General features: G+C 43.2%; 1 protein-coding gene across 3 annotated transcripts in view; it reads right to left on the bottom strand.

Annotated features, from left to right (window-relative positions):
* LOC102378043 (Y+L amino acid transporter 2-like) overlaps positions 1-27,051 on the bottom strand; it is a 40,806-nt gene extending 13,755 nt beyond the window's left edge. Inside the window, exons 1-7 of one of the 3 annotated variants that reach the window (XM_006020605.3) lie at positions 26,900-27,051; positions 18,444-18,964; positions 13,938-14,063; positions 6,429-6,573; positions 4,904-5,027; positions 4,216-4,319; positions 427-523 (exon numbers count right to left, since the gene is read on the bottom strand). In XM_006020605.3, coding sequence (XP_006020667.1) covers positions 427-523; positions 4,216-4,319; positions 4,904-5,027; positions 6,429-6,573; positions 13,938-14,063; positions 18,444-18,948 — 1,101 coding nt within the window. In that variant the 5' untranslated portion in view covers positions 18,949-18,964; positions 26,900-27,051. Of the gene's footprint in view, positions 1-426; positions 524-4,215; positions 4,320-4,903; positions 5,028-6,428; positions 6,574-13,937; positions 14,064-18,443; positions 18,965-26,077; positions 26,822-26,899 lie in introns of those variants that run through there. The other 2 variants (XM_025200227.1, XM_006020604.3) reach the window with 2 other exon arrangements.
* Positions 27,052-27,449: the final 398 nt, after the last annotated feature.

Below are 27,449 nucleotides of genomic sequence, written 5' to 3'. Positions count from 1 at the left end.
TGGGGGATGGGGGGGAGGGGACTGGGGGCGGGGCAGGGTAGTGATGGGCTGGCCTTGTTAGTAAGTCCCCCCGGCTTCCCCTGGGTCCTACTGCCCCAGGCTCCTATGCTCTTTGACAGGCAGCCAGGAGCAGATAAATAAACATTTCCTAAATTTTTAGGGGCCCTGCGGTCTGGATAGAATGGCCTGGCAGGCCGGATTCAACCCATGGGCTGTATTTTGCCCTCTCTGATGTAACTGGTTAGGCTGGTCTTACACTGGGTTAATGTTCACTCATGGTATGGTCACACTGGTTTTAAAACCTGCAATCATTTTGGAGAAGTTTGACTAATGCAGTCAGGCTTAGAAAAGTCAGGGGCAAAAGAGATTCTCAACATTTCATTTTTCTATTGAATCCTAAAACTGTGAGAAAGAACTGTTACTTACATTGAAGAGAAGAGCAGGGACTGGGGTGAAACACTTCACATGAATCAAACTCAAACTGTCAGGAAGGTGTCCTTCCCGAGCCCCAACATAAAAAAGCCTAATACAAGAGAAAAGAAAAAAGCCTAATTAGTCAAACAGAATCCTGCTGTTTTTACACAAACCAGCACCAACTGTCTTATTTCTGTGCTATAAACTTTTACTGTCCCCATAGATTCTGACTTGGTGCTTGCAGACATAAAAAAAACAGAACAAAATGGGCCTTCATTTAAACTTGGAGTGCTCCTGCACCGAGCCCTTCACATGCCCAAAAGAGTCAGTGTGTTATTTCAACCCAGCTCTGGTACCAACATCTGTAAGGATCAGGTACTTTAGAGGGGCTCTTTTGGTGCTTTTAGCTAATAGCTGATTGAATCAGGTGAAGTACCCAATCTTTACAGATGCTTTAGAGTTGGGTTGAAGTAATGTGCTGCTGCTTCTGGTAAAGCATATTTTTGGGGTTTTTTTAACATCTGCAAGCAGCCTGTGGACATGGCTTCTGGGTGCTGAGCACCCACTATTTTTTTTGGTGGCTGCTTGAGCCCTGGAGCACCCCTGGAGTCGGTGCCTATGACTGCCTCTAAATGCATTGTTGTTATAAACTTTTTGTGTACCCATACCTTCACTGACTGATAGCCCTAGGAAATGTACCATAGTATGAAAATTCTTCATCATTAAGAAAGGATTTATTGTGACAAGTATTGACCATGCTGGTAAATAATCAGATCACACTACATTGTAGAATCCTTATCTGAGTGATACTTTGCCACTGATACCTACAATGCTACTTCAGTGCAAGCATTGTGTGTTCATTACCCTTCTGAAAAAAACCCAACATGCCTGCACCTTAAAATAAAATGAAAGCTATTGCTCCTACTATAGTAATAGGTCCTACTGGGATTATCAATCACCACCCAGAATATTTGGAGATGGGCAATACTTAAAAAGGAGACACCTCAGACAAATCCTCTGTGCTGTCTTTATGGCATGCCACAGCTCTTGCAGAAAAGCTCCATACAGTCTCTCAGACTGTAAGCTCTTTGGGTCAGTGATTAGCATTTATTATATGCTTATTCTGTAAATTGGAAAATGAGACTTTGACCTGGTTGGCCACAACGGCCGGTTTATATCTAGAACAGAACAGAAGTTCCGCACACACAGACTGGTTTAAAAATGGTGGGACACAGTCAAGGATTTGCCCTCCCCCACAATGGCAAATTTAATAGATTTCATAGACATTAGGAACCTCATGAGATCATCAGGTCCAGTCCCCCTGCCATAGGCAGGAAATCAGTTGGGGTCAAATGACCCCAGCAAGAAATATATCCACCTGTTTTTTGGAAGAGTCCAGAGTAGGTGCTTGCACCACCTCTGTAGGGAGTTTGTTCAAGACCCTGGACACTCGCATCATAAAGAACTCATTTTTTATGTCTAGTCTAAATTGGCCATCCTGGAGTTTATGGCCGTTAGACCTCATTATCCCTTGGGGAGCTGTGTTGAACAGCTGTTCTCCCAGGTCCTGATGTATGTTCTGTTCATGGTCTATCTAAGCTATGTCGCTTACAGAAAACCATGCAATTTAGATTGATTCCGCCTCATGCTTTTTGAATGTCTGTACCTAGCCCAAGTGTTCCCATGGTGTTGTTACAATTATCATTTTCATCATAAATACTGTTATCAATGTAACCTCCCAAACTGAGATTAGCATTGGGAGGGGTGGAGGAAGATAAGAATGCAGTATTCAGGCAGCATTGCTATGTGCTGGGCTCTTTTCCTAGACAGAGTTCTTTCACAACTCCTGGGATTACATCTGATTTTCATTCACTGACTTTTTAATATCAAATGTACAGACAGTCCTAGGAGCAAAGACCAGAACCCAGGATTTCTGTCTAACCAACTAGTCAGGGCCAGACACAGGCACAGCTGAACTGGATGGCTGCCTAGGGCCCGGATAGAAAGGGGGCCTGAAAATGATAATTTTTTAATTATTATTATCATTATCTCTGGTGAAGGAGGGCCTGATACTAAAAGTTTGCCCTGGGCCACCAGCAGTCTAGGTATGGTGGTGCAGCTAGTTACAGTCAGGCCCATTCTTGGGCTCACTCATCCTTGCTCCATGATTCTTGTATTCCTTTCTAACTAGTGGCACAGCTTCAATAGGGGTGGCAGAGAGCATGTCCTCCTGCCTCTGTCAACCCCACTGAGCTAACCTATAACCTGGTGTTATGTCACTCTTCTGGGATGCATAAGGAAATGTGGGTTTGACTCTCGTCAGACTAAGTCAGGCCTAGAACCTCTCTCTTCACTCCCTATGCAACTGTTTCAGCCACTAGTCTATCATAAAATGGTGAAGCATCACCAGCATCACCTCCCACTCCTGAATTTTAAAAGAAAAGTGAGAGTCACTCAGTCCATTCAGAGAATGTTTGTATGTGCTCATAAGCATATTCAGAGATCTGAACCCCAACTGGATGGACACATGTGCCTGCAGCCCTGACTCAGGATGCCTAAATCATGGAGAAGGACAGTATTTCATACAGATCCCTGTGCTTAGTGTTTCCTATTGGCTAGCTCTAGGTAGCTTCCTGCTTAGTACATGGGTTTTTTGATCCCCCTTTTGATTGTAACTCTCTTTATGTGCTGTACAAGGATCCTAGGCACTTAACTCTGGCTTCCACTTGGGTGTAATAGGAGGCAGATGCCTAATGTTACATGTTGCTGTGCCTAACTCATAGCACTGGCCTGAGGCCCCTGGCATAATATTACACTTAAATTTGTGATTAACTAGTTAATCCTGTCTTAAGTGGTTACCCAGCCACATGTTAATGCAATGAATGGCTTGATAACACAAGGCATAAGCTACAAAGTTATTACACAAAACATATGTAATACCTTTATTTCTGGTTCCTTTCATGCCATTAGTTGAACTTGTGGTGAGGTTGATTGAGGCTCCCAGCCACAGGGGACCCACCGGAGTCAAGGGCTCCTATGTGCTACTGAGGCTGGAAACTAATCAGCTGTTGCTCCCAGCTGCATGGATTCATTGAAGCCCTTGACTCCAGTATGCTCTCTCGGCTGGGAGCAGTGGCAGATCAGGGCTCCCAGCCCTGTGGTGCAGCTGGAGTCAAGGACTTCATTGTAACCCTCCCTCCCCCCCATGTCTGGGAGCCATCAGCTGACCCAGGCTCCCAGCTTTGGGGGTGTGCCAGGCCTCCTGTGGCTGGGAGCCCTGTCAGCTGATGGGGCTCTCAACTGTGACTGCATGGTGCACCCCCATGTCTGGTAGTCCTATCAACTGTTGGGGATCAGGATTCCGGGCTCCCCCTGCAGCAATATGGTGTGATGGGATCGGATGTGTGATCCCACAGTTACACTTCCTGCCATGTATGTGTAATGGCAGGAAGCACAATTGTTGGGACTGTGCATCAGATCCCATTGTGCCTTGAACTGCACATCTGCCAGAACCCCTAGATGTCTTGTAGCAAATCTAGCAGGCAAATAAGACCAAAGTGACAGAATAAACTCAGTCTCTCTTGTTTAACTTCTGTTAACAATAGTCTACAAAGCCCGAATGAACGCCTATTACTCTTACCCTAGAATATTAAATCTCTGAAAATAAAGTCTAAAGGGGAGATAGTGACAGATCCTTAATTTCAGCAAGCACCATTATAATGAAATTTTTAATGATTTCATTTGATGCTGAATGATGCCTTCTTCTTCTTTTTTTTTTTTTACATGTTTCATGCTTCATACCTGGAAGCTGCAATAGCTGATGAGTTCAATCCACTATAACATGACATGGCCACTGCAATAGGAATTATCCACTTAGCATAACTAAGGCTTTCATTACCAAATGTCTGCAATAGAAAAAGAAAGAGCTTGAGACTTCCCATGTTAAATATACCACAGCCTTAAAAATGCTATGTAAGTTTATCAGCCTAAGTGCACCATTCCCTAGCCTACATTTTATGAGAATGATGATAATGAACATGGCAATCAGTGAATGGATGAAGGAAATTTTGAAAGAATGAAACAGGTAAAGGCAAAACCAGCATTTTTTCAATGGGACTTTGCAAATTTCTGTAGTTTGTGATTGAAATGGCAAGGATTCAGATAGGGTATGTGTGTAAAATATGCCAAACCATATGCATATGTTTGTATTTCATATGAACTTCTGATAAATCTTTTAGCAAAATAAGGTTTTTACAAAGGAATATAGAAGGATAAATGAATGTTAGTTCATAGCATATATGCCTTATATGGGAGCCATCATATATTTTGATTTTATTTCACAGAACTATGATGCACAAGATTTAATACACACACACACTGGACATATCTTAATTAACTTGTTAAAATATGCTATATAGGGGATTGTATTAAATTCTTCTATAACATTATCCATATTGTACCATTTGATTAATAACTGCATACAACTTACCACTGCCACTGCATCACTGGCTAGGAGAGTGCCCATGTCCAGTACTACATAGTATGCTATGTTAGTCAGCAAGTAAATAATAGCCACAATAGGCATTGAAATTGCAATTGAAATTGGTAGGTTCCTGCATATAGGAAGATAAGGGCATTGCATGTTATTAAAACAGGAAATTTTCCTCCCAGATACAAGAATTCAGAAATGCATGTCTGCATCATGTCATTCTAAAGACTACAGAAAACAAACTTTATAAGATATTCTGAACATGTCTATGAGTAATTTAGTTGACTGCTTGGATACACTTATGGCCTCATTCTGTAAAGACAATCATGCTGAAGTATTCACACATAGAGAGTTCCTGTAAAAGCTTACACAATTCCATCTCCACACAATGTCTGCATATGAACTAATCTCACTAATGACCGAGTTTAGGAGAGCAACAAAAGGCACAGACAGAAGTGAAGCTCCCCATCGTAACTCATGGTGCTTCACAGCCCCCCCCCCTCCCCCCGAGGGGTGGGGGGAGGAGGGGGCTCCAATCCACCCACCCCGCCCTCCAGTGCCAGCTGAAAAACCCCCAAACCAAACTCCGTTCACTCTCTTTCCCCCTTCCCATTCTGAAAACAGTACTGGGGCTGAGAGGCAATGCAGACAAAAGTTACTGAAGCTGCTCCATTTTGGAGCATCTTCATCTAAACTCTCATGCAATGAGGGTTCAGATTTTTCTGGGATCAGGCTCTGCAGCTATGCACTTCTGTTTGGTTAAGGCTGTAGAGTGCATTCAGGGGTCATATTGGGTGAAGACTGTCACTTCTGCCTGCACCTAAAATGTGTGCTAAATTCCATTAAATTCAACAGGATTTATGTACATTTTTTAAAAGTGATGTCTTCAATAGAGATACTGTCCTGACACAGATCCTATTGTTGTCATAAGTGTTATAAATTATATCTCCCTAACCTTATGAGGCATACTGTTCTCCCAAGGGCATTTACCCTGATAGAGAATAGAGAATGTTTCTACTGCCTGTTATTCTGGATTGTTCTCTTCTCTCAATTCTCACTACCAAGGCATTAGGACAAGCCTAATCCTTTTTGTCCTGACTCATTTCTGCTTTTGGTCTTGGTTCTTTTCTGAAAGTAAAATATAACCCTGGCTGGCCCAAGGAATGCAGGAATTTTAGAGGCAGACAAGGTTCTTTGGGTGAACCTGATATCTTTTATGAGATCTATAATTTATTAAATATATTAGATCTCATAAAAGATATCAGATCCTTGTCTGCCTATGACCTTAGACCAACATGGCTACAATCTATACCCCTGGAATTTTAGAGGGGCCTATAGAAATTAGGCACCCAAATCCTTGAAAGTTTCCTCCCTAAAATATGAAAACTGTGGAAATGTGTAAACTATAGCAGATTGTTTAATTTGAAAACAGAAAAAAATACTGAACAATCCATTTATCTTGCTATGAGTTTATCCTTTTATAATTTGTATAACACCCCTGGGGGATCTGAGAATATGTATGTACCTTTCAGGATTCTTCATTTCCTCAGTGACATAATTCAGAGTATCCCATCCAGAGTAGGAAAAGAGGGCTGAATATAGACCAAGTGCTATAAACCCTGCATCCGTTGTCGAACCTTCAAATGGAGTTTTCAGGTTTTCCGTTTCCCCTGTATAAAATTTGGTAACCAGTTATCAGCTATGGTGAAGTACATTTTCTAGAGAAATATCAAGTATCATACTGCAAGCTGAGACTCTCAGCTAAATAAGACAAGATAAAAGCTACTGCTCCTAGATTGAAATAAAAGCTCTGTAAAAATGTATAGATGATATTTGCACAGACCTGGATACAGTAAAATATAGCCCTGATTAGCTAAAAGCTTAGTGAGTCTAAGCCTAGAGAGTCACAAAAGAAACAACCTATTTTTACATTTGGTTGCTTCCCATCAACTTCTGTGAAAGGACATCCACGCCTACCATGTACTAAGAGGAGAGTGCCATGGGTAATTAGAGTGGGCCCTATAGATAGGAGGAAAGAATCTGGACACCAGAGCTTTTCCTAGCATTCCTAGCTTTTCCTCTGACTTCCTCTGCAACATTTCTCACATGTGCACCTCAGATTTGTTGGTGTTAGCATGGCATCCAGGAGCCATTCTAGGATTGTTACCTTTTTTTTTTTTTTTAAAGTCACTCATCCACAGAATTCAACAGTTCTATATGATAGCAAAATATTGTTTTTGGACCTAGTTACTTCTTTGTTAATTTTAAATGTATGTTAATGTAATTAGAATTATTTGTAAATATATGTGAGCAACTATCACAAGAAAAAATTCTTGTGGTAATCAGTTCTTATTAGAATGCTACAGAAATTGTTTAAAGTCATGCTTTCAAAATACTGCATTGTTTTAATTCAGTTCAGTTCATTAAAACTGTATTGGTATAACATGTTATTGAAATGTTGCCAAAGCATACAAAGTTCTCATCAGACCGTGTGAAGCTTCAGGAGGTTTCTTAAAAATTGGAACTTGGAATTATCAAGTATCCAAAAAGATAATTAAAGGATCAAACATGAATGGAAATAGGACCATGTTTTATGTATTTTATGGGAAAAGAACAATAAACTCACTCTGTTAAGGATAAAGCAAAGCTTTCTTTATAAAGTCAGTCATGTTCACTTTCTAACTGAATGTAGGAATTCATGAATTTCACACAAGCAATGAAATATAAAAACAAGAGACATAAGGTGTCCAACTACTACCCTTTACCTTTGTGGCAAAGACTCACATCAACAGATTAATATAGAATAAAGACTCACACCAACAGACTGACAGAATTGGGATATATAAGACTAAACAGTCTGTAGTGGACATATGGCTGAAAAGGATTTACAGATGAGTTTTACTGGTTTCAAAACAAGGCAAACCCTTGTTACCGACATTGGGAATGTCAAAAAGGGTTGAGCAAATTATTTTCTGGGAACAGCAAGGATTTAGAAACCACAAAATCTGCAAATAAACATGTGACTTGTGACTGTATCATAAATAGGTTAGCTAAGAAAAAAATAGAAGTGTTCTTCTCAGCTGAATAACTGCTGAATCATGTGCCTCCCCCCCAGGGTTTCCTTCAGCACTTCTCCCATCTTCCCAGTGATCCCTCATTCTGGGCACCAAAATCTACTTAAAGTCAGCATGGATTAGACTGCTTTACTCAGGTGGAGTAGTTTTCATTCATCTTTGTCTTCTCAGCCAACTTTAAAAAGGTCATAGAAAATGACCTTACACAACTGCTTTCCTTACCCACTCTCATTCCTATTCCTTGGGGCTGCAGTCAGCAGTTTGCTTCTGACTAGACTTGAGCAAGTCAGTGGCAGGCCACATAACTGAGCTACACAGACTCACACAAATACACAACTGCACCTGGCATAAGTAATGCAATGCAACTCCCTATTGTGGGCAAAGTTATTCTAGTATAAAAGTGTAGGGCATGAGAAAGAGAATGATGTTATAATATAGTGGTGCCCAACCTTCTGGCCCTACAAGCTGAATGAATGGCATGGGATTGGTCCATGGGTCTATGTGCAGGGTCAGTCTGTGGGTGTGATTCCATATGCTGGCTAACGACCCAACACACATGGATGCAACTGCAGACCTGATGTTGCTGTGAGCTACCCCAACCCCAAGCACTGGATGCAGCTGTGCACCAGCCTGAACCCTCATACCAGATGCAGTTGTGGGCTGGATGTGGCTGCACATTGGCTTGACCTGCATGCCCAGATCCATCCATGAAACAATCCTATGTGCCAAGGCAGGGCCTTATTACCTGGCTTGTGGAGCTCTCTACATGTCTAGAAATTTGACATTGGGGAGTGGTAATTAATGCTGCCACTGCTCCCCCACTGCCAAATATCCAGACCCATAGAAAGCCCCGAGAGATGATATGGCCTAGTAGGAGGGATCTAGACCATGAGCTGGAGGTTGAGCACCACTGTTATAATGCACTTTTTATGCTAGCGTAGTTGCAGCTGTGCTACAGGGTTCCTTTGGTACAACCATATCAAAAAGAAAAGAACCCACATACCTAATCAGCATAATAATAAAGGTAAAAATCCTGAGTGTAGATCAGGTACAAGAAAAGAAAATATGTAAAGAGAAGGTAGTAACATGTCATGTTGTATAAGCCAAAGTGAAGGGACCGAAGAGATATGTACTAAACTAGGCTTGATTTTATCAGAATGAAGGTACAATGGACACATAAAGGTCAAACAGGAAGTGGACATAGTATTGAACTGGGAAGGAATAGTGAAAGAGAAACTTTAGCAAACTATATTACAGAAGTTAGAGAGGCCTTTGGGGTGTAAATAAGCCTAACTTATTTACATCCTAAAGGTCAATTTTAATCAAAGAAAATCTACTGCTGTAATTTTGCAATAATAATCCGAATAGGACTTGTTTTTGGAATAAACTATCTGGCCTCCGACACTGTAACGTATCCACTTGACCCAGATTATTGTTGGCCCATCTTCTCTGTAATCCCTCAAGCAAGCACTACCTACAAATATTCAAAAGAACACAGTATATCCTCTGAGCAGACTCTCTGCTCCCTCCTTCCTAGGGAGAGGTGCCCCTCTTTATCCTTCCAGCCAACAAAAAAGCACTTAGAGAAGGCCTTTACATGTTCTTCAGTAACAGAGCAAAAATCTCTTCCATCTTTCCTCTCCTACCTCCCAGAATGAGACCTGTTGTTCTTTGTGAATGGTGGTAGCTAATGGAAAGAAGGGTATATATTGAAAGACACAGGGGCTGCATCCACACATGGTGTGGATGTTTGGTTCCCTGGGGACAACTAGTGGCAGCACGAGGTGCACTGCCGCTAGCTGTCCCTGGGGAACACGTGTGCCACACGCGCTCTGGCATGCAGCAAGGTACCCTAGGGACAATTGGGGAGGCTGAGGCCAGCACTGGGCTGGCCCAACAGTCTTACCTGGGGTCTTGGAGGTCTCCCAAGGATTCAGCAGTGGTGATTCTGCCACTTGGAGCCTGGCTGGCAGCTGCAGCACAGCTCTGGGTTGCCCAGCCCCACTTTTGAACAGTACATGCTGCCCTTGCATATGCTGCTTCACTTTTTTTCTCTGCAGGTTTTTTTGACCCCTGGATATCCAGGGATCAAAAAAACCCCTCCACGCTGCTCCTTTGTAGCACAGAGAACAATTGAACATGTGGTATGTGGCACTGCAAATGTGTCTGCTGCTCCATATATCACGCGGCTGTGCTCTTCTGGATGCAGTCAGGTGGTGCATTTACATGTACAATTAAAGTGAAACAATACACTCTAGAGTAGTTTGAGCTGGAGTGAATTCCTCTTGAGTGCAGTGTTTACATGGGCACCCAGGACACCAGCAATTTGAGCTGAGGCAGAGCAAGCCCCTGGTTGGCTGGGCTGACTGGGCGCCATTTATGCCCATGGTCAGTCTCTGTACATGCATTGCAGTGCAGAAAATTACCCTGCCATAAGATAGTACTGTCCCCAACAGTACTATTTTATAGCAGAGTGAATTAATTTACTGCGCTCTAATACCGGCACACGTATAGATGGTGATGCTTTACTGTGTAGCTAATTAGTCTACTCTGCAGGAAAGCATGTGTAAATGCATCCAGGGTGTAGTAGTTACACTCTGGGTTGTAGTGTGAGAGGAAATATTATGTTTATTTGGTTTGTTTTGTGTTTCTGGATGAGACTACAACCTGGATTGACTAGAGCAATCTTTATATTAGCTATTTTAAGTCCCAGTAGAAGTCCAGCAATGCAGCAGGAAGTTCAGTGCTGAACACAGGAGCCGCAGCCAGATGAGGACAGCCGTATGGTATGTGACACTGCAAACATGTCTGCAGCACCACATATTGCACATTTAGATGTTCTTCGCACTGCAAAGGCACACTGCCTGTACATGTGCTGCTCTGCTTTTTCTCCATTTTTTCTCCGCTTTTTATTTCTGTGGATTTTTTTGACCCCTAGATATCTTGGGGTCAAAAAAAACCCACAGAAAAAAAAGCAGAGCGCTGCACATATAGGCAGCGTGCACTGCTCAGAAGCAGAGCTGGGCTGCCCAGAGTCACACTTTGGCTGCCGGCCAGGCTCTGTGCTGCAGAATTGGCACTGCTGCAGCCCCAGGAGACCCCCAGGACTGCAGGTAAGGCTGCTGGGGCTAGCCCAGTGCTGGCCCCAGCCGTCCCTACTGCCCCCAGGGTAACTTGCCACATGCCAAAGCACATGTGGCATGGGCATTCCCCAGAGACTAGTAGTGGCACTGCACCTTGTGCCACTGCTACTTGTCCCTGAGAACCAAACATTTATGCTTGTCTGGATGCTAGGCCTGTGCGAGTCGGCCGCGATTCGATCCGGCCGCTTTGGATGCCAGGGATCCTATCCGGAGCTCCGGACTGGGTTTCTGCCTTGATCCAGCTGAAGCAGCTCTGAAGCTTCAGAGCTGCCTCGGAGATCCAGCCATAGGGTATAATGGGGAATCAATTAAATATCTATAACTTTGTTGCTTTGTCTGATTTGGATGAAACATACAGGGGTGGTAGCCTCTGCTGAGAGCATGAAACCTGTCAAGTTTCAAGAAGATCAGTGCAGGGGTTTGGGGGGAACTGTATCCCAAATTCTTGAAAGCAAAACTCCTGTTACGTCTATGTGTTACACCACAGGGGGGTCAAAACTGCAGGAGTGGTAGCTCTTACTGAGACCACAAGCCTGCCAAGGTTCAAGAAGATCAGTGCAGGGGTTTGGGAGGAACTGCACCCCAAGCTGCGGACAAGCAAAACTCATGACATGGGTGACCCTGTGTGTGTTAAGGCTCAGTGGGGTGACAGCTGCAGGGATGGTGGCCCCTGCTGCAGCCACGATACCTGCCAGCTGTTGAGGAGATGGGTGCAGGGGTTCTGGGTTTTGGGGCCCTGCACCCCTAGCTGCTGACAAACAAAACTCCTGCCAAGGGTGCTTGCGCAACTGTATCCATCTCTATCTTGGGGCAGTTGATTGTCTGCATTGATTCTTTCCTCTCCTTAGTCTGGTTTTGTAGGTGCAAACTGATGGCAATTAACTGGCTACATTAGCTAGGTCCTGTGTCTTGAGCTGGTCCCTGAGTGAATCATGATTGATTGGTAACTGGTAACACAGTAGCTTCACAGCCAGGCCTGCAGTAGTGTCTCCCACACCCCAAGACAAGACACAGACACAGTTGCACAAGCACCCATGGCACGAGTTTTGTTTGTCAGCAGCTAGGGGTGCAGGCCCCCAGACCCCTCCCCCCCAGACTGATCTCCTCGACAGCTGGCAGGCGTCATGGCCTCAGCAGGGTCCACCAACCCTGCAGCTGTCACGCTGCTGCACCTTAACACACGCAGTATCACCCATGTCACAAGTTTTGCTTGTCCACAGCTTGAGGGCAGTTCCCCCCAAACCCCGGCACCGATCTTCTTGAAACTTAGCAGGCTTTGTGGCCCCAGTAAGAGCTACCACCCCTGCAGTTTTGACCTCCCTGTGGTATAACACATACACATGACAGGAGTTTTGCTTTCAAGAATTTGGGGTACAGTTCCCCCCAAACCCCTACACCAATCTTCTTGAAACTTGGCAGGCTCTGTGGCCTGAGCATAGGCTACCATCCCTGCAGTTTTCACCCCCCTATGTTGTAATGCCTAGACATGACAGGAGTTTTGCGTTCAAGAATTTGGGGTGCAGTTTCCCCCAAACCCCTGCACCAATCTTCTTGAAACCTGGCAAGCTTCATGCTCCCTACAGCATCTACCAGTTCAGAAAATGCCATCCAAATTGGACAAAAAGCAACAAAATTATAGATATTTTATTGTTTCCCCATTATACCCTATCGCTGGATCTGCGAGGCAGCTCCGATGCGCTTCAGGAATCCTAACGAGGCCAGCGCTTTGACCGGGACGTGCTGCTTTGGACCCTGAAGCATCTGAAGCTTCTCTGGATCCAAAGCTCTGTCTGAAGCTTCGCACAGCCAGGGAGAGCAATTAGACCCCAATGACAGAACTCCATTTTATTTATCCACCTAATGACAGTTACACAACTATCTAAGTGCTGTTTTTGGCACTTACAATTTTGACTTCTATTTTGTCTTCAGGTACAATAAAATCAGGTACCTGCCAGAAACAAGGAAGAAGAAGAAGAAGAGGAAGAGGAGGAGAAGAAGGAGGAGGGCCCATACATGTTTTAACTCAACAGCCAAGAAGTAAAGGCATTCACTCAAGGAAGTGGGGGACCCTCTTCAACCAGAAGAGATTTCAACTGGTATTACCTGCTTTCCAGCAGAGTACCCTAGCCACCAAACCAGGTCAGGCCCCTTCTGCATCCCTCTCCTAGAAGCTGAACCATTGCATTTTGCATTTAATAGCCACTGAATAAAATGGATGGAGAGTTGTGCAGCGTAAAAGTTTCCACCTTAGTAGGAGCAAGGATCTATGATAGAACCAAGGGCTCCATCCTTGGTTAGCAGCTCTCTCACTACATCACACAACTTTGCTTCTGGCCCTGAATATCTCCCTTTCTTGGCTTCCTGGAGAGACAGCTTCAAGGGGAGCAATGGAGGGGGTGCTCAGCTTACTTCATTTTTAGGGATTTATGCATCTTTACACATCATGTATGGTGCCACATATCTGTCTGGCCAGAGTGTAATCCTACTGAGCATGTTCAGCAGCATGCTTGCACTTCTCCACTATATCCACAGCAGCTTACATACCACAATCCAAAATTCAACAGAAACCAAAATTCCCACAAATGCCCCCAAAAAATCACATACCTTGCTGGGTAGTTGCTATTTAGGCAGGTAAAGTGAAACAGGCTTTAGCCTCAAGAGCCTATATTTCAATATAGCTGTCACATCTCTTTTAGAAAGCTGACAGTTCTTTCATAGTGATATAACATATATTAAACTATGGATTCTGACACTTTTGTCATGCCTCAGATATTGCTCAAGTTTTAGGAATTCATGTAAAATTTAGTAAATTCTTACCTTGAGAGATTTTGTAAAGACCAACAGCTATGATTACAATAAGGGCCAGAATTTTTGCGTATGTGAAAAGATCCTGTACTCTGGTTCCCCATTTCACATTGACACAGTTAATAAATGTTATTGAACCTATTGAGAAAACAAATACAGACAAGATGATTGCTGTGAGTTATGCACCACATAAATTGTCTTTCAATAAATTGTACCCATTTCAAGAAATGAAATTAGAGTTTCATCTGCAGGTGAGACATCTACATTTCAGAATTATCTGAACTCATCAAAAGCTATTTCCTGAAAGATGAAACGTTTATGGGTTGGGTGCAGGTGAAAAGAAAGTAACATTCTTTAGCCTAACAGGGCACTGGCCTGGGGCATAGGTGATGTGATCTGAAAAATTCTGTTCTTTATCATGCCGAGCTGGAGCTTTTCTATCCCAGGTCAACGTTCTAAACATGAGACTACAGATACACTCCCCATCCAGCCTACAGAACCATCCTTTGTAGGGCAGATATAGAATGAAATCAAATCTTGAAGTCATGAAAGCTGCCAAAAAACAAAACTGCCATCCTCCACTCAGCTCTACTATTTAGTGCCTAGGAATTTCTGATGGAAAGAGATAAATGCACATCCTTCATTGGGAAGCCTACCTCTCACCTGTCCTATTGCCATGTGTTAGTCATTACAGCACTCCCAGACCAGACAATCCTCCCTCCAGTCTGAGCTCAGCATGACAGCCAGCTTGCACTCTGGAGGAAAGGTCTGGCAGAGATGAAAGAGCTGCTGTTTGTGAGGGGAACATGTGAATGAGCATTTATCAGATGGATTATCCATTAGCTCATCCAATCTGTCCTTGCCAAAGCACAGTTTTTCCCTATGCTATCCTCTCCAGCACTTAATTTATTTTTAAATGATTCAAACAATGAGGATACCCTGAGGGGGTGTTCCAAATCTCTTTTGAAGCACATAGGTCTCCCCTTTCACTGTAATGAAGCTCACATGGCCAACTCTGGGCTCTGGACTCCATTCAGAGGACCAGGCACATAAAAGTTAAACACTGTGCACCTCACTTGGAGGTGCCTGAGTCCATTATTGAGTCAAGCCTCATTAAGTGTGCAGGAGTGGCTGCTCTATCCCAAGGGGTGAATTATCTTATTCTCTGCCCTGGTCATGGAACAATGAGACACATTCGAACTATGCACTAGTTTTTCAGGATTTTATCTTGTCTATAATCCATACCTTATTTTAGTTTAAAAATGGAAGGAAAACTACTACAATCTAAACTGCATTTCACTTTAGGAAGTGTAATAAAGCTAGCATCTATTTGTTAGATCCCATTTTTATAAACATTTACAGAGTGGCTACAGTTCATGCTCAGAAGCAGACCCCTTTAATTTAACTGTGGTTTCTGGCAGTATAGTGAAACATGCACATGAATGTTTGCAGGATTATGGCCAGATTCACCACTGCTTTTCACACTGGAATTATTCCAATCACTTGCTAGTGTGTAATGAGGCAATGACTCCAGATTTTGGTCTACAAACATATTAGCTCTTACAATGAATTGCTCCAAGACAAATATCAGATTAGGACATAATCTTAAAGGTCTTTGCTATTTGAATAATTGCTATAAATCCTGACTTAACAAATGTGGAATGTACAGTAAAGTAGGATTTCATTTTCTAGAAGCTGGTAATTTATAGTATTCCTGATTTTTAAGGGTAGGGGTATAAAGTAACAACCACTATATGTATACTAGGTTGGTCATTAAACATTTATTTTACATTGTACGCTTTGAAGTCTAACATGTACCTTTAGGCAATCAGTCATGATGAATTATCAATTGTAAGAATGATATTTTAAACACTACAAAGCACAACTGTGTGTAGTGCTTGAGCTGTTAAGAATTCTTAAAGTCAAGATAATAAGATTTTGGCATGGATTTCCCAGTAAATTGCATTCAATATTTGCCCCTCAGTCCCAAACAAGCTCTCTTTGCTGAAGTGGCTCAATGCCAATTATATCAATGGGATCATTATTTCTGCTAACATTTTTTAGCACTTACAGAGTTTGAATACTTGTGACTACTAAATCATCATCATAATAAGCTATTCATCATTACACGCAATAAACTCGGCCAGCCGTGCCAATTATAAACTTGGTTTGTGGTGAAGCAGACCATTTATTGCATGGAAACATGCCTACCAGCTGCCAGCAGCTCAGGGAAAACTAGCTTACAGCAAACAAAATATTACAGACCTAGCAACTGCGCTTCATAAGGAATGCAGCAAAAATGCCAAGACAAAAGTAAAAATGTACTCTTGAAGAAGCTTCTGTATGTGAATATGACTCCCCCCCCCCCCCCCCGCCCCCCTGAAGTAAGTAGTTCATGGGACAATATTAGGTCAGCTGGGGAGAGAAATGTACATGTAATACTGTATTTACCTGAACCCAAGATGACTTGGATTTCCATGTTAAGAATCTAATTATTGGAGGGTCATCTTAAATTCATCCCCAACACAGCTACAGGGTGGAAAGCAGTGCCAGGGGGCAAGCAGTGGGGAAAACAGTGGTAGCAGGGCAGGCAGCCTGCCCCCTGTTCCGTTGTTTGAGGTCTTGCAACTTGACCCCTGCAGTGCCTGTAACCCTGCCACCTATCCTCTTCACCACTCGCCTCCCCCACCACTTACCTGTCCCAGTGCCTGCCCCCCATAGAGCCTGCCCCCTTGCCACCCTACTGCTTACCTTATACAGTAGCTCTGGCTACAGCTCCAGCCTGGACCATGGAGCACATGGTATCTCTGACCCTGGCTGGGCAGAAGTGGCAGGGATAGCTCCAGCTGTGGCCCAGGCCTTGGGTCGAGTCAGAGCTGGATCTGGAGCCACAGCAGTTCCTGTGCCACTTTGCAGTCTTCCTGGGCACCCTCCACTCCACACTTCATTGCTGCAGTTTGGAGCTGGAGCTGGAGTTGCAGCAGCTGCCTGCCTTGGCCGTACTTGAATCCAAGATGAGTTTCTTTTCCCCATGTTGTGGGGGGAACCTTGTCTTGGATTTGAGTTTAGTCTATCCTATGGCCCCATCCAAGCAAGATGTAATCGAATCTTTACGTAAGTTAATCAAGTATATTTGAATGTAACTGGATAAGTTAAAAGTTCTTAATGTTAAAGACTATTGATGAGCTCAGTTTAAATTCATGGCCTCTGTTGTTCAGAAGTGAACTTCTTGTCCACCTCGGTAGGGTGAATGGGAAATATAAATAATATTTATATAAAAAGCATAGAAGAGATTCTTGCAGAATCCCCGGTATATAATCACATGAAAATACTACTCCTGTTAATTTACTAGGTGGCATTTGATAATTCTTTTTGTTTTGCCTCATGGATTAGTGTCCACAGAATCACAGGAAAATAGGTCTTGAAGGGAATTCAAATAGCCACCTAGTTTAACACCCTGCTTGGGGCAAGATCTTTCTTGTCTAAATGTTCCAGGACAAATCTTTGTCTAACCTGCACCTAACGTCTTCCAGTAATAGAATTCACCATCTTTATAGTTTTTTTTCCATTCCAGTGCCACACACTTAACCACACACATAGTTAGAAAGCTCTTTTTAATGTCTATGTTAATTTTCCCTGGTTGCAATTCAAGCCTATTATAGTTTGTACTCTTCCCTGTAGATATATAAAAACATATCACCATATTCTTTATAAGGACGTTTTTCATTTGAATACTCTTAATAAATCCCTCCTTTCTCTCCTCTCCACTAAATAATCCCAGTTCAGCTCTTGCAACTTTTCCTTCCACCTTTCTAGACCTCTAATATATATGTTTTTAACTCTCATGTGATTTCATTGTTTCCACATCTTTCTTGAAGTGTAGTGTCCCAAACTGGACACAATTCTGCAGCTGCATATCCCTGGAGTAGAATACACATCGCTAATCTTGACAAATACATGTGAACTAAGGACAAATCTAAAGTATAAAATCAATAACAACCATAAAGTCCATAGTTGGACACTTCCCAATTTTCCAGGCTCAATATTTTGCTTGCATAGTTTTTATTTCTATTTTAGTTTTACATTTAATTCTTTCTTTCTTTTTTTGAGGGGGTCAAAGGGAAGGAATCAAAGTGCAATGCTTTGTTCATTTTCACTCCAAGTCCTGACAAGCAGTCACTGATTTATTTGTGAATATTTGGATATTTGAGATCTCAATAGAAGGCCATTGAGATCAATAGGAGTTTTTCCATTGGCTTCAATGGGGTTTTGGATCAGGCCTGTGATCCACACTAAAATAAGGTGGCCTCTTAGCAATTGTAGTTTCTCTCCATCAAAATATTGTACACGTCTAATCCCAAAGCAATATTATCCCCAAAGCAAAAGAATAACCTCTTGTAAATTTATCCTTTGTAGAAATCTATTATATTCACAGAAAGGATTGGGAAGTAAACATCTGAAAAACTTTCATGATCACCTGCAATTCAATTATTTTTTAGGAATCACAACTTTACTTACAGATGCAAGCAGCTGCAATCAACCTGACTGCGTCATATGGTGGTTCACAGGATGGAAATACTGGTTGAACGATGTAATTAGCAAATGTAATTGCTATTACTGCCTGTGTTGTTGGTTCAATAATTAGCAGGGAAGACCATAGTCTGATAAAAGCTATAAAAGCACCAAAAGCCTCCAGTATATAGGCAAAACTAGCCCCTGACTTCACAATGGATGTTCCCAATTCAGCATAACATAAAGCTCCAAACAATGAAAAGATCCCACCAATAGCCCAAAGGACTAGTGAGAGTCCATAGGAACCACTGTACATTAGAACACCTTTGGGTGAAACAAAGATTCCAGAGCCAATCATGTTCCCTACTATCAAAGAGACACCATTCAGCAAAGTAATTTCTTGCTTCATCTTCATTTTTCCTTCCACGTTTTCCGCCACATTGTCCATTTCAGGCATTCCATTCTTGGAGATGGTCTTTTTATTGCAGCATACAGTCCAGCGGCCTGTCATTTTCACTTATCATTACCTGAAAAGAACAGGACAGTGATCATTTTTGTAGTGCATATTGCAAAAGGGAGGAAAATGTACACGATGAATCAAATGCCTCTCTAAATTCATGGTAAATAGGTGTTGGCAGCACAAAATCCTTCATTGTGATTGGTACTTATCGGTAACAAAGAATGAATGAACATATAAACTGAACTACTCTCTCACCCTTTTGTCTTCTATGCCAGGATATAGCACACTGGGAATGAAAAAGTCCTGTCCATTTTCTAATTAATGGATGATTACGTGAGTTTATTGTCTCCGACTATGCATCTTGAACCTTTCATGCACTCTGAGCTTACCTCTTATTAAATATTTTATACAGTACTATAAACCTACACTAAGTGTAACATCCAGATTATCAGAATGAAGGAAGAAATACCAGATTGTCAAGAAAAAACAACATGTTTTAATACAGCTAAAGTACCACAGATACCTTTTAGCTTACACCACTCCATAAACACTTTGTTTAGCTTCCCTGCCTCTCTCAAAACATACCTGTCTACAACCCACAGTAGAGAACAAGATAGAAAAGACACAGATGGATTAGAAATGTTACAAATCTAGATAGTGCTATTATAAAGGTAATAAAACAGAAAGGGAGGTCATCGAAGGGAGAAGCAAGAAGACTAGTGAGAGAGGGAAAAGGAAGATGAACTGAAAATTGAGCTGAAGGGGGTAGTTAATTCAGGTTAATTCAGGGATTTTAAAAGGAGTTTGAAGTGTTAAAGATTTTAGCTGTTCTTAGAAGTGAGGTTCCTGTAGCAATGAGTAACACATCCCGTTTAGCTATTAATCTTGCAATCCTTCTGCATAAGAGACACTAACATGTGCATGGACTGCATTTTGAACAGTGTGTTCCTGGAACTCTTTATGTGGCAGAGTCCAAAAAGACACGTTTGTAAAGAACTTAAATGTCACATATTACTTGCCTTCCACCCTCCCACCACTCCACCCATGGCCAGTGCTTTCTCTCTACCCCAGAACATCCTGAGTCTTAGTCCTCGCTTGCAACCAGGAGGAGTCAAACTTTTACCTTATGTAATAAGTAGTTGTGAGGTAGCTAAATACCATTTAAAGTGAATAACTTGGACTTAGAAATTTGGAAAAATTTAAACACTGTCCAATGCTATAATATCTGGATGCCTCAAGTGACAGAATATAACACTACTAACATCATCTTCAAGAGCCATTGTCTCTCTATTAGAGTTTGCCAACAGTGGAACAAACCGCATCAAATTTAAAAAGACCAAGAAAATATAAATACAGCACAACAAGTCTTGATGGCCATTAAATTGTATTTATACAATGGTTAGCATAACTGGGGCACAATGCTATTTGAGGCTTCTAAGGTGATTCTATACTAATAATTTTTCTGTGGCATTTAGGAAAATTTAGGCTGCAGCTGCACTGTGATAGGCTGCATGCTAACAGATGGTTGCTATGCCCAAAACTTTATAATTCTACTGATTTATCTTAATGTTGGTGAATGACATTGGCATTGATTGTTATCTAACTGTGATAATTATATAAAAACAGACACTACTATCATTGTGGCATCTGGGCAGATTAAATTGTTCATGACAGAAAGAACTAACACTCAGTATGTATATTATGTACAACCGTCTTCCCAATATTCATAAAATATTATTAAGATTCAAGATTAAGCATATGTTTCAGGAAATTCCAGAATTAAAGTTGTGAGCTGGTTCCTTTGGGAATTTAACTGGGAAGTGCTTACTAATTTCTACTGAGAATTTTGAAGGATGGAATTTGATCAAATTTGTTGGGGTTTTCCTAGATAAGTCACATACTTCCTAGCTTAGTTTAATACAGTATAAACTCATAAATCTGGCATGTTTGCCAGAAATTTAAAAATTCCAGATTTTTTAAACCAGAGCAGCAGCTGGTCATGCAGCAGTGGCTGCATGCAGAGCAGCACCACAGGGTGGTGGATTGCAACGACAGCCACTGCATGCAAGTTTCCCCTTCCGCTGCTCTGGGACCAGCCGCTGCTAGTCCCCAATGTATTGTATTTTTACAAAGTGCTGGATTTTCGAGCATTCAGGATTTTTGATATCCGGATTTATGAGGTTATAGTGTATTCAGCCGAATTTCAAGTTCCTGATCTAGTTCACCTGCTACTACAGCTTCTCAAAGTTTTTTAATATAGACCTATGATGGGGTTTAAAAAAACAAACAAACCCAAAAACCCTTACTCCAGGTCTGAAAGATGAAACATTTTAGTCCAAATAATTAAAACTTGGCGATGGCTAAGACCCAGCTTTCAGCTGCTGATCAATGAGAAAAAGCTGGGATACTTCGGTATACTATGAGCCCTACCTAGAGCAACTCAGTTATAGTTATGGACTAAGCCAGGGGCAGGCAATTATTTGGGTCCATGGGCCACATAGACAGTTCTGGGGAGCTGTCACAGGCCAGTTATCACCCCCCACCAACGGCCCAGAGCCCACGCACCCTGCGGCCCTTCCCTGCCACCGTAACCAGCACCCAGCAGCAGCTGAGTGCACAGCAACACCCCCAACCCTGGCCTTCCCCACGTGCACTCCAGACTCACACCGGATGGAACGGATGAACTCTGGACCAGCTGGACCCTGTGCACGCAGCCCTAACCTCAGCCTGCTCTGCGCCTACTTCAGACCACATGCCCATGCTGAGCAGCAGCAGTAGTGGTGGCAGCTGGGCAGAAGCTGTTGCTAGATACAGGGGAAAAGTGTCCACCACTTGCTGCTGCTGGGTCCTTCTTGCTGCAGCTGCCTGGAGCCCACACGTGGGCTTCCCTGCAGCTCTCCTTCGCCACCATCACAGCTGCCTCTGCGCTGCCCAGCAGGGCAGTAGTGGCAGTGGAGGGGAGCCACAGAGCATCCTGGGTGTGGGCTCTGGGTGACTGCAGCAAGAAGGGCCCGGCAGTGGTGAAGGGAAGGTGGCTGCTTTTCCTAGCAGCAGCTTCTGCCCAGCCATCACTGCCATCACCACTGCTAGGCATGGGTGGGTGGTCTGTAACAAGTGTGGGGTGAGGCGGACTCAGGGCTGTGCAGGTGGGCCCCTGCCAGTACCATAGGGCTGGGGCCAGCAGTGGCAGCAGCCAGAAGGAACTGCTGCCACCTGGGCTGCCTAGAAATGCAATTCAGCTGCATAGCTTACCCAGTGGGATGTACCACAGGCTGGACAGTACCTGTGTCAGGTGGTACTGAGGGGCTGAGGGGCCTAGGGTGGGCTGGACAAAGTCCATCCATGGGCCAGATCTGGCCTGTGGACTGTATTTTGCCCACCCCTGGACTAAGCAGATGTTTGACAAAAAGGCAGATGTTTGAGGCAACAACGGTGCCTGGGTTTATGGCAACCCAGGCAACGGTGCCTGGGTTACATCTTTTCAACAGTTCTCAAAACTACCTGTGTAGGAATAGATGGGGGGAGTGCCTCAGCTATCAAAACTGTTCACAGGGAAAGCAACAATATAGAATTTAAAGGGATTTATAGTACTAGAACCAGGAGTTTAAACTGCATCATTCAGCAGATAAGAAGCCAGTATTGTTTCCCCAAGACAGAGGTCATTTGCTGAAATTCATGCATTAGTTTAATGCATACAGGCACTAGTATTCTGCTGTAAAGTTTAGGAGTACTCTTGCAAACTAGCCACACTGCAGAAGTTCAGCTTTAAGGCTCAAAGCTGTATGTGCAGATACAGAAGGACCCAGATAATTCAGAACCAGGTGGCTCTGCAATCCACTTAATTAGCACCAACATACCCCAACTGGGTCCAGCTTTTGCTTCAAAAGAGGCTGCTTCTCTGATTAGCTGGAGCTCATCAGTGGTTTTACACAACTGATTGGAGAAGTGGCTTGAAATAAAAGCCACATTAAACATCTGGGCCACCTCAATTGTCCTGTATTTCTATCTGCTGTAGGTATATAAGCCCCTACCTGGTTTGTAAGGTTGGATGGATGGTCCAAAAACCCTCCCCAAAACTACATGGCTCTGGAAAGAGGCAAACACCAGATGGAATCACAAACCCTACCATTTCCTTTAGTATTTCTCTTGGACAACCAATATCTCCCTCAGAGCCTCAGTCTCTTCATTTTCACACATGGTTCACTCTCTTCTAGGACTTTAGGAAGTAGAACAGAGTGGGTCCACACTGATGGAATGATGGCCTCAAATGCATTGGACTTTCTCCTCTACATACTGAATAGCGGGGGTGTCAAACTCACACTGTGCCCTGGACTGGATCCAGACCATGGGGCTTCTCTCGGGCCTGACCTGCAGACAGAGCTGACCCTAGCAGGGTGTGGGGCCTGGGGCAAATCAGCCTGTGTGGGGCCCGTTTAACACTGCACGCAGTGCAGTGGGGGGCCATGGGACCCCCACAGAGGCAGGGCACGGCAGTGCCGTAGCAATGAAATTTGGTGCCCAGGGCCAGGAAGATCCCATGCACCCTGGATGAGCCACTCTTCAGTGAACATGAAGCCGGAGGCATGTGGTGAGCAGTCAGACACTTCTTCTATGGTATGGGGCTGAGCTGCCAGCTCCAGGCGGGCCCCATGGGAGGGGCCACGGCTGCTCTGCCCAGCTCCGCGGGGGCCCCCAAAGCATGGGGCCTGGGGCATTTGCCCTGATTCGCCCTACCCAAGGGACGGCTCTGCTTGCAGGCCAAGCAGTATCTAGGGTGGAGTCAATGGCAATGAGGTGGAGGCACTGGTGGTGGCAGGGCAAGGAGCTGCTTGTTGTGGCAGGGTTGACACAAGCGGCAGTGGCTGTAGTGCCAAGTGACTGCAGGCCAAGAAGCCCTCAACGTAGCCCTCACTCACTCCTCTGCCACTGAGGGCCATGTTCAGTGAGACCCCAGATTCTTCAGCAGGTCCCACCCCCAGCTGGCCACAGCCCCAAATTCCCTAACTTGCCAGTAATCCAGTGGGCTAAGAATGGCTCTGCAGGCCAAATTCAGCCCAAGGGCTGTATGTTTGACAGCCCTGCTATATAGGATGCTGTCTGAAAACGATTTGTAAAACCCCTCTGTATCACAATCTGCTTGACTGGTAACAAGATGCTTTTCAAGACAGCATTCACTACAGACTATAAATCAAAGTGCTTTGTTATGCAAGAGAGAGACAGAGAAGAGAACCTTGCTAATTAAAGACAGAAGACAATACGGGACAGAAGGTCCCCAGTAAGGGACATCCTTTTCCACCTATTAGGTGTCTAAGCACAAACATATTTCATCATGCTTGAGTCCCTGGAAAACTATTAATGGAAAAGGTGGGTGGGTCATCTTCCTTTCTGTTGTGACTTCATTTAAGGCCAAGATGGCAGTGTATTACAAATATAGATGTGTCAATGGATTTTCAGGGACTTCATTTAGGCAACTCAGTGGAGTAGGATTTGGCCTTTGGTTTATAAACTCTTTAGGGCAGGGATATTCAAAGCATTTACCATAGGTCTGGGCACTTTGTAATAATAAATAATAACTTTACAGATTCACAAAAGTTTAGGGATGGAAGGGACCTCATGAAATCATCAGGTCCAGCCCCCCCCGCTCTGGGCAGGAAAGACTGCAGGGGTCAAATAACCCCAGCAAGGTGTGCATCCAGTCTCCTTTTGAAGATCTCCAGGGTAGGTGCCTGCAGCACCCCCTCAGGGAGTCTATTCCAGAGTCTGGTCACACGAACAAGCGGACACAGTCAACCTGTGCCAAGTGATCAAACAGCGGTTGGTCAGGGAAGTGTGACATTGCAAGTTGTCATTTCGACTGAGATTTTCAAAGGGGTGTGAGGGAACTGGGTTCAGTGGAAGTTAGCTGCTTCTTTCCTTAGGGCTGCTTGAAATTCCTGATTTTAATGGAGGGTGGAATGTAAGGCAGTGCTGTCCAACATCTAAGTTGGTGGCTACATGCTCTGCAGGCCACATGGACCGCACAAGAGTGAGGCACTATTTCCCCCAGGCTGCATGCTATGTGGACATTTCCCATGATGCCACACACCTGCAAAGGTGTGCTTCCCACCCACTACTGCACTGTGCACCTGTGCAGCCCTGGTTTCCCCCTCAGCTGCCTGAGCTGCAATGTAACTCCTCCCAGGCTGCATGCAGCCTGAAGGCTGCCAGCTGGACAGTCCTCATCTAAGGCAACCAAGGATGTAGAGTACTTCCCATGCCGTGCTGACACCCTGAGCCACTACTGATTTCAGTGGAAGCTGAGGGCAAAGAGTACCTTGGAAGGTCAGACCTGAAAAAGCTGAAGAGCTGATAACATGTTTATTCTCATTTTTATATCATCTAAAATAATTTAATCTTTTTTTAAAAAAAAAGATGCCTTTAGCTTAATAGGTATGTTTGGCTGTCCACCATTAAACATCCCAAATCAGAGACTTCTGCTGCATCACCCATGAAGTTGCCAACAGAACTGATGTCAACAAATGCTTTCCAGTTCCAAATAGAAAGAAAATGATATAAAACTCATTTCCCCAATAGTTGTTTAGTAGGTTTAGAAAGCTATTTTAAGGCCATCACAATGTCTCTAAATCCAACAGAGCAGATTATGATTTAAAAACACAGAAACATCTTTAAGGCATGCATAGATATACTTATGTTTGGTAGGAAATACAAACTGACATTGGATAAGCCAAAGGTCTCTCATGGCTGTCAAAATCCTACTGGGCAGGTCATACTTTTAAACATTACCAGGGAGCATGAGCTACAGCTCTAAATGAAGCATTCATGGCATGATCACTGCTGACCACACGACAGGCAGACAAAACAAGATTATGCACTGGGAAAAAGCTATACACAAACTAAATTTCAGCTAGGAAAACAGCTCTCTTCTAAAGGGAACACCTACCTATTTGGTAGGAAATTTACCACAGGTAGGAAGGGTTATACTTTTAAAAATATGCCACAACATAATGCTTAATGTTTTCCTACATGAATGCTAGGCTTAAAAGGCTACATTTTTTAAACATTACATTATATGCTCTATCCCTTCTTTACTGTCACTACCATAAACAGGCCATGAAGAACAAAGAGAAATTGTTTTTGTAAAAAAGGAAGAAAAAGTAGAGAAGGAAAAGTAGAAACTTACCAATATACTGTCGATATACTCCTTCCTTTAGGGTAAAGGCATCTATAAATTAAAGAACTGAGCCACGACCCATCTAACTTCCATCTGCTTCTATATAAGTATGCATCTGGTTGACAAGATTGTAAGGGATATAAATACAAACAGACCTCTCTCGCTCTCTGCCCCCTCCCCCTTTTTCTCAGGTTCAGTTTAGCCTTGCCTTCAGCTGCTATTTTTGTTACTAAAATCAACAACAGCCAGCAGGAGAGAGGATCCAAGACTTCTGGCATGCGATTCCTCCAAACAACCCAGGTTATCAGCATGCAGGGGCAGGCAGTGTAAAGATCAGATGCCCTGTTTTTGCTGAGAATGCTCTGCTGATCGAAAGTTGTTTTTGAATTCCTTGCTTCACAGGTTGTGGAAAACAAGGATATTGTCCAAAGGTGACAAAAAGAACATCTTTAAAACAAATGTAATAGTATTTATTCTTGTCTTCTTCACTGAAAATGATCCCAGTGAGCTTTCCGAAACAATGTGTTAGTAGAAAAGGCATGGAAGGGCCAGATAAAAACTTCTGCTTACTGTGAGGGTGGAGAGAGGCTAATCCCCTGAGTACTTGGTATGCTAGCTGGCAGAATGAAACGGGTTATTAAAAATACAGCTTCCTCTTTACTATGTATTCATATTCATATTCCTGTTACTTTTCACTGGTCCACCTTATCGATTCTAACAATTGTTAAACTACTTTAAACCACTCTGAGCATCTGTGCACCTCTTGTTTTAGTTGTGCCTGCTTTTGTTTCAGCTAAGATTTTAAAGTAAGTAAAGCAAGAAAACACTTACCTAGGGGGCTCAGATTTGTCTTCTGTAGTTCAATAGTGGCCTCTTTATAAAGTGCTCATGGAAAACAAGGGCCGCAATGAAGCAAGGTACAAGATCTAGCCAAAAAGGCCAAACAAGGAAACATCCTGAAAATATTGTCTGCTGAGCAGAATGGTAAGTTAATGAGTGCAAGAGCACTAACTTAGTATCCTTGTTTCTTATGATGAACCAACTTACTGGGAGGCCAATGGGAGGGTGAAAAGTCTGTACTTGGAAGTCAAAGGGCATTTGGAAGGAGCTGATAAAGCAGATCAAGTGTCTTTGGCCACTGGACTGAGTCAAAGCAACTGATAATGGGGATTAATAGGAATGCAGCTAATCTGAGTAGAACAATAAAGTACTTGAATTAAAATGTGGCTATTTTTACTCATACCTCCACAGCCTCATTAAACCACTAACACAAAAAGCATGATAGTCATCTTGCAGACAAGGTTCCTTAGGTGAATTTGATATCTTTTATTAGACCAACCCAAATAGCTGGAGAATAGTTATTAAGCAAGCTTTCGGGTTC

The sequence above is a fragment of the Alligator sinensis genome, unplaced genomic scaffold (genome assembly GCF_000455745.1).
Source record: "Alligator sinensis unplaced genomic scaffold, ASM45574v1 scaffold717_1, whole genome shotgun sequence".
NCBI classification, from domain to species: Eukaryota; Metazoa; Chordata; order Crocodylia; family Alligatoridae; genus Alligator; species Alligator sinensis.
Note: the sequence above shows the minus strand (reverse complement) of the source record. Positions and strands in the feature narration are given on the sequence as shown.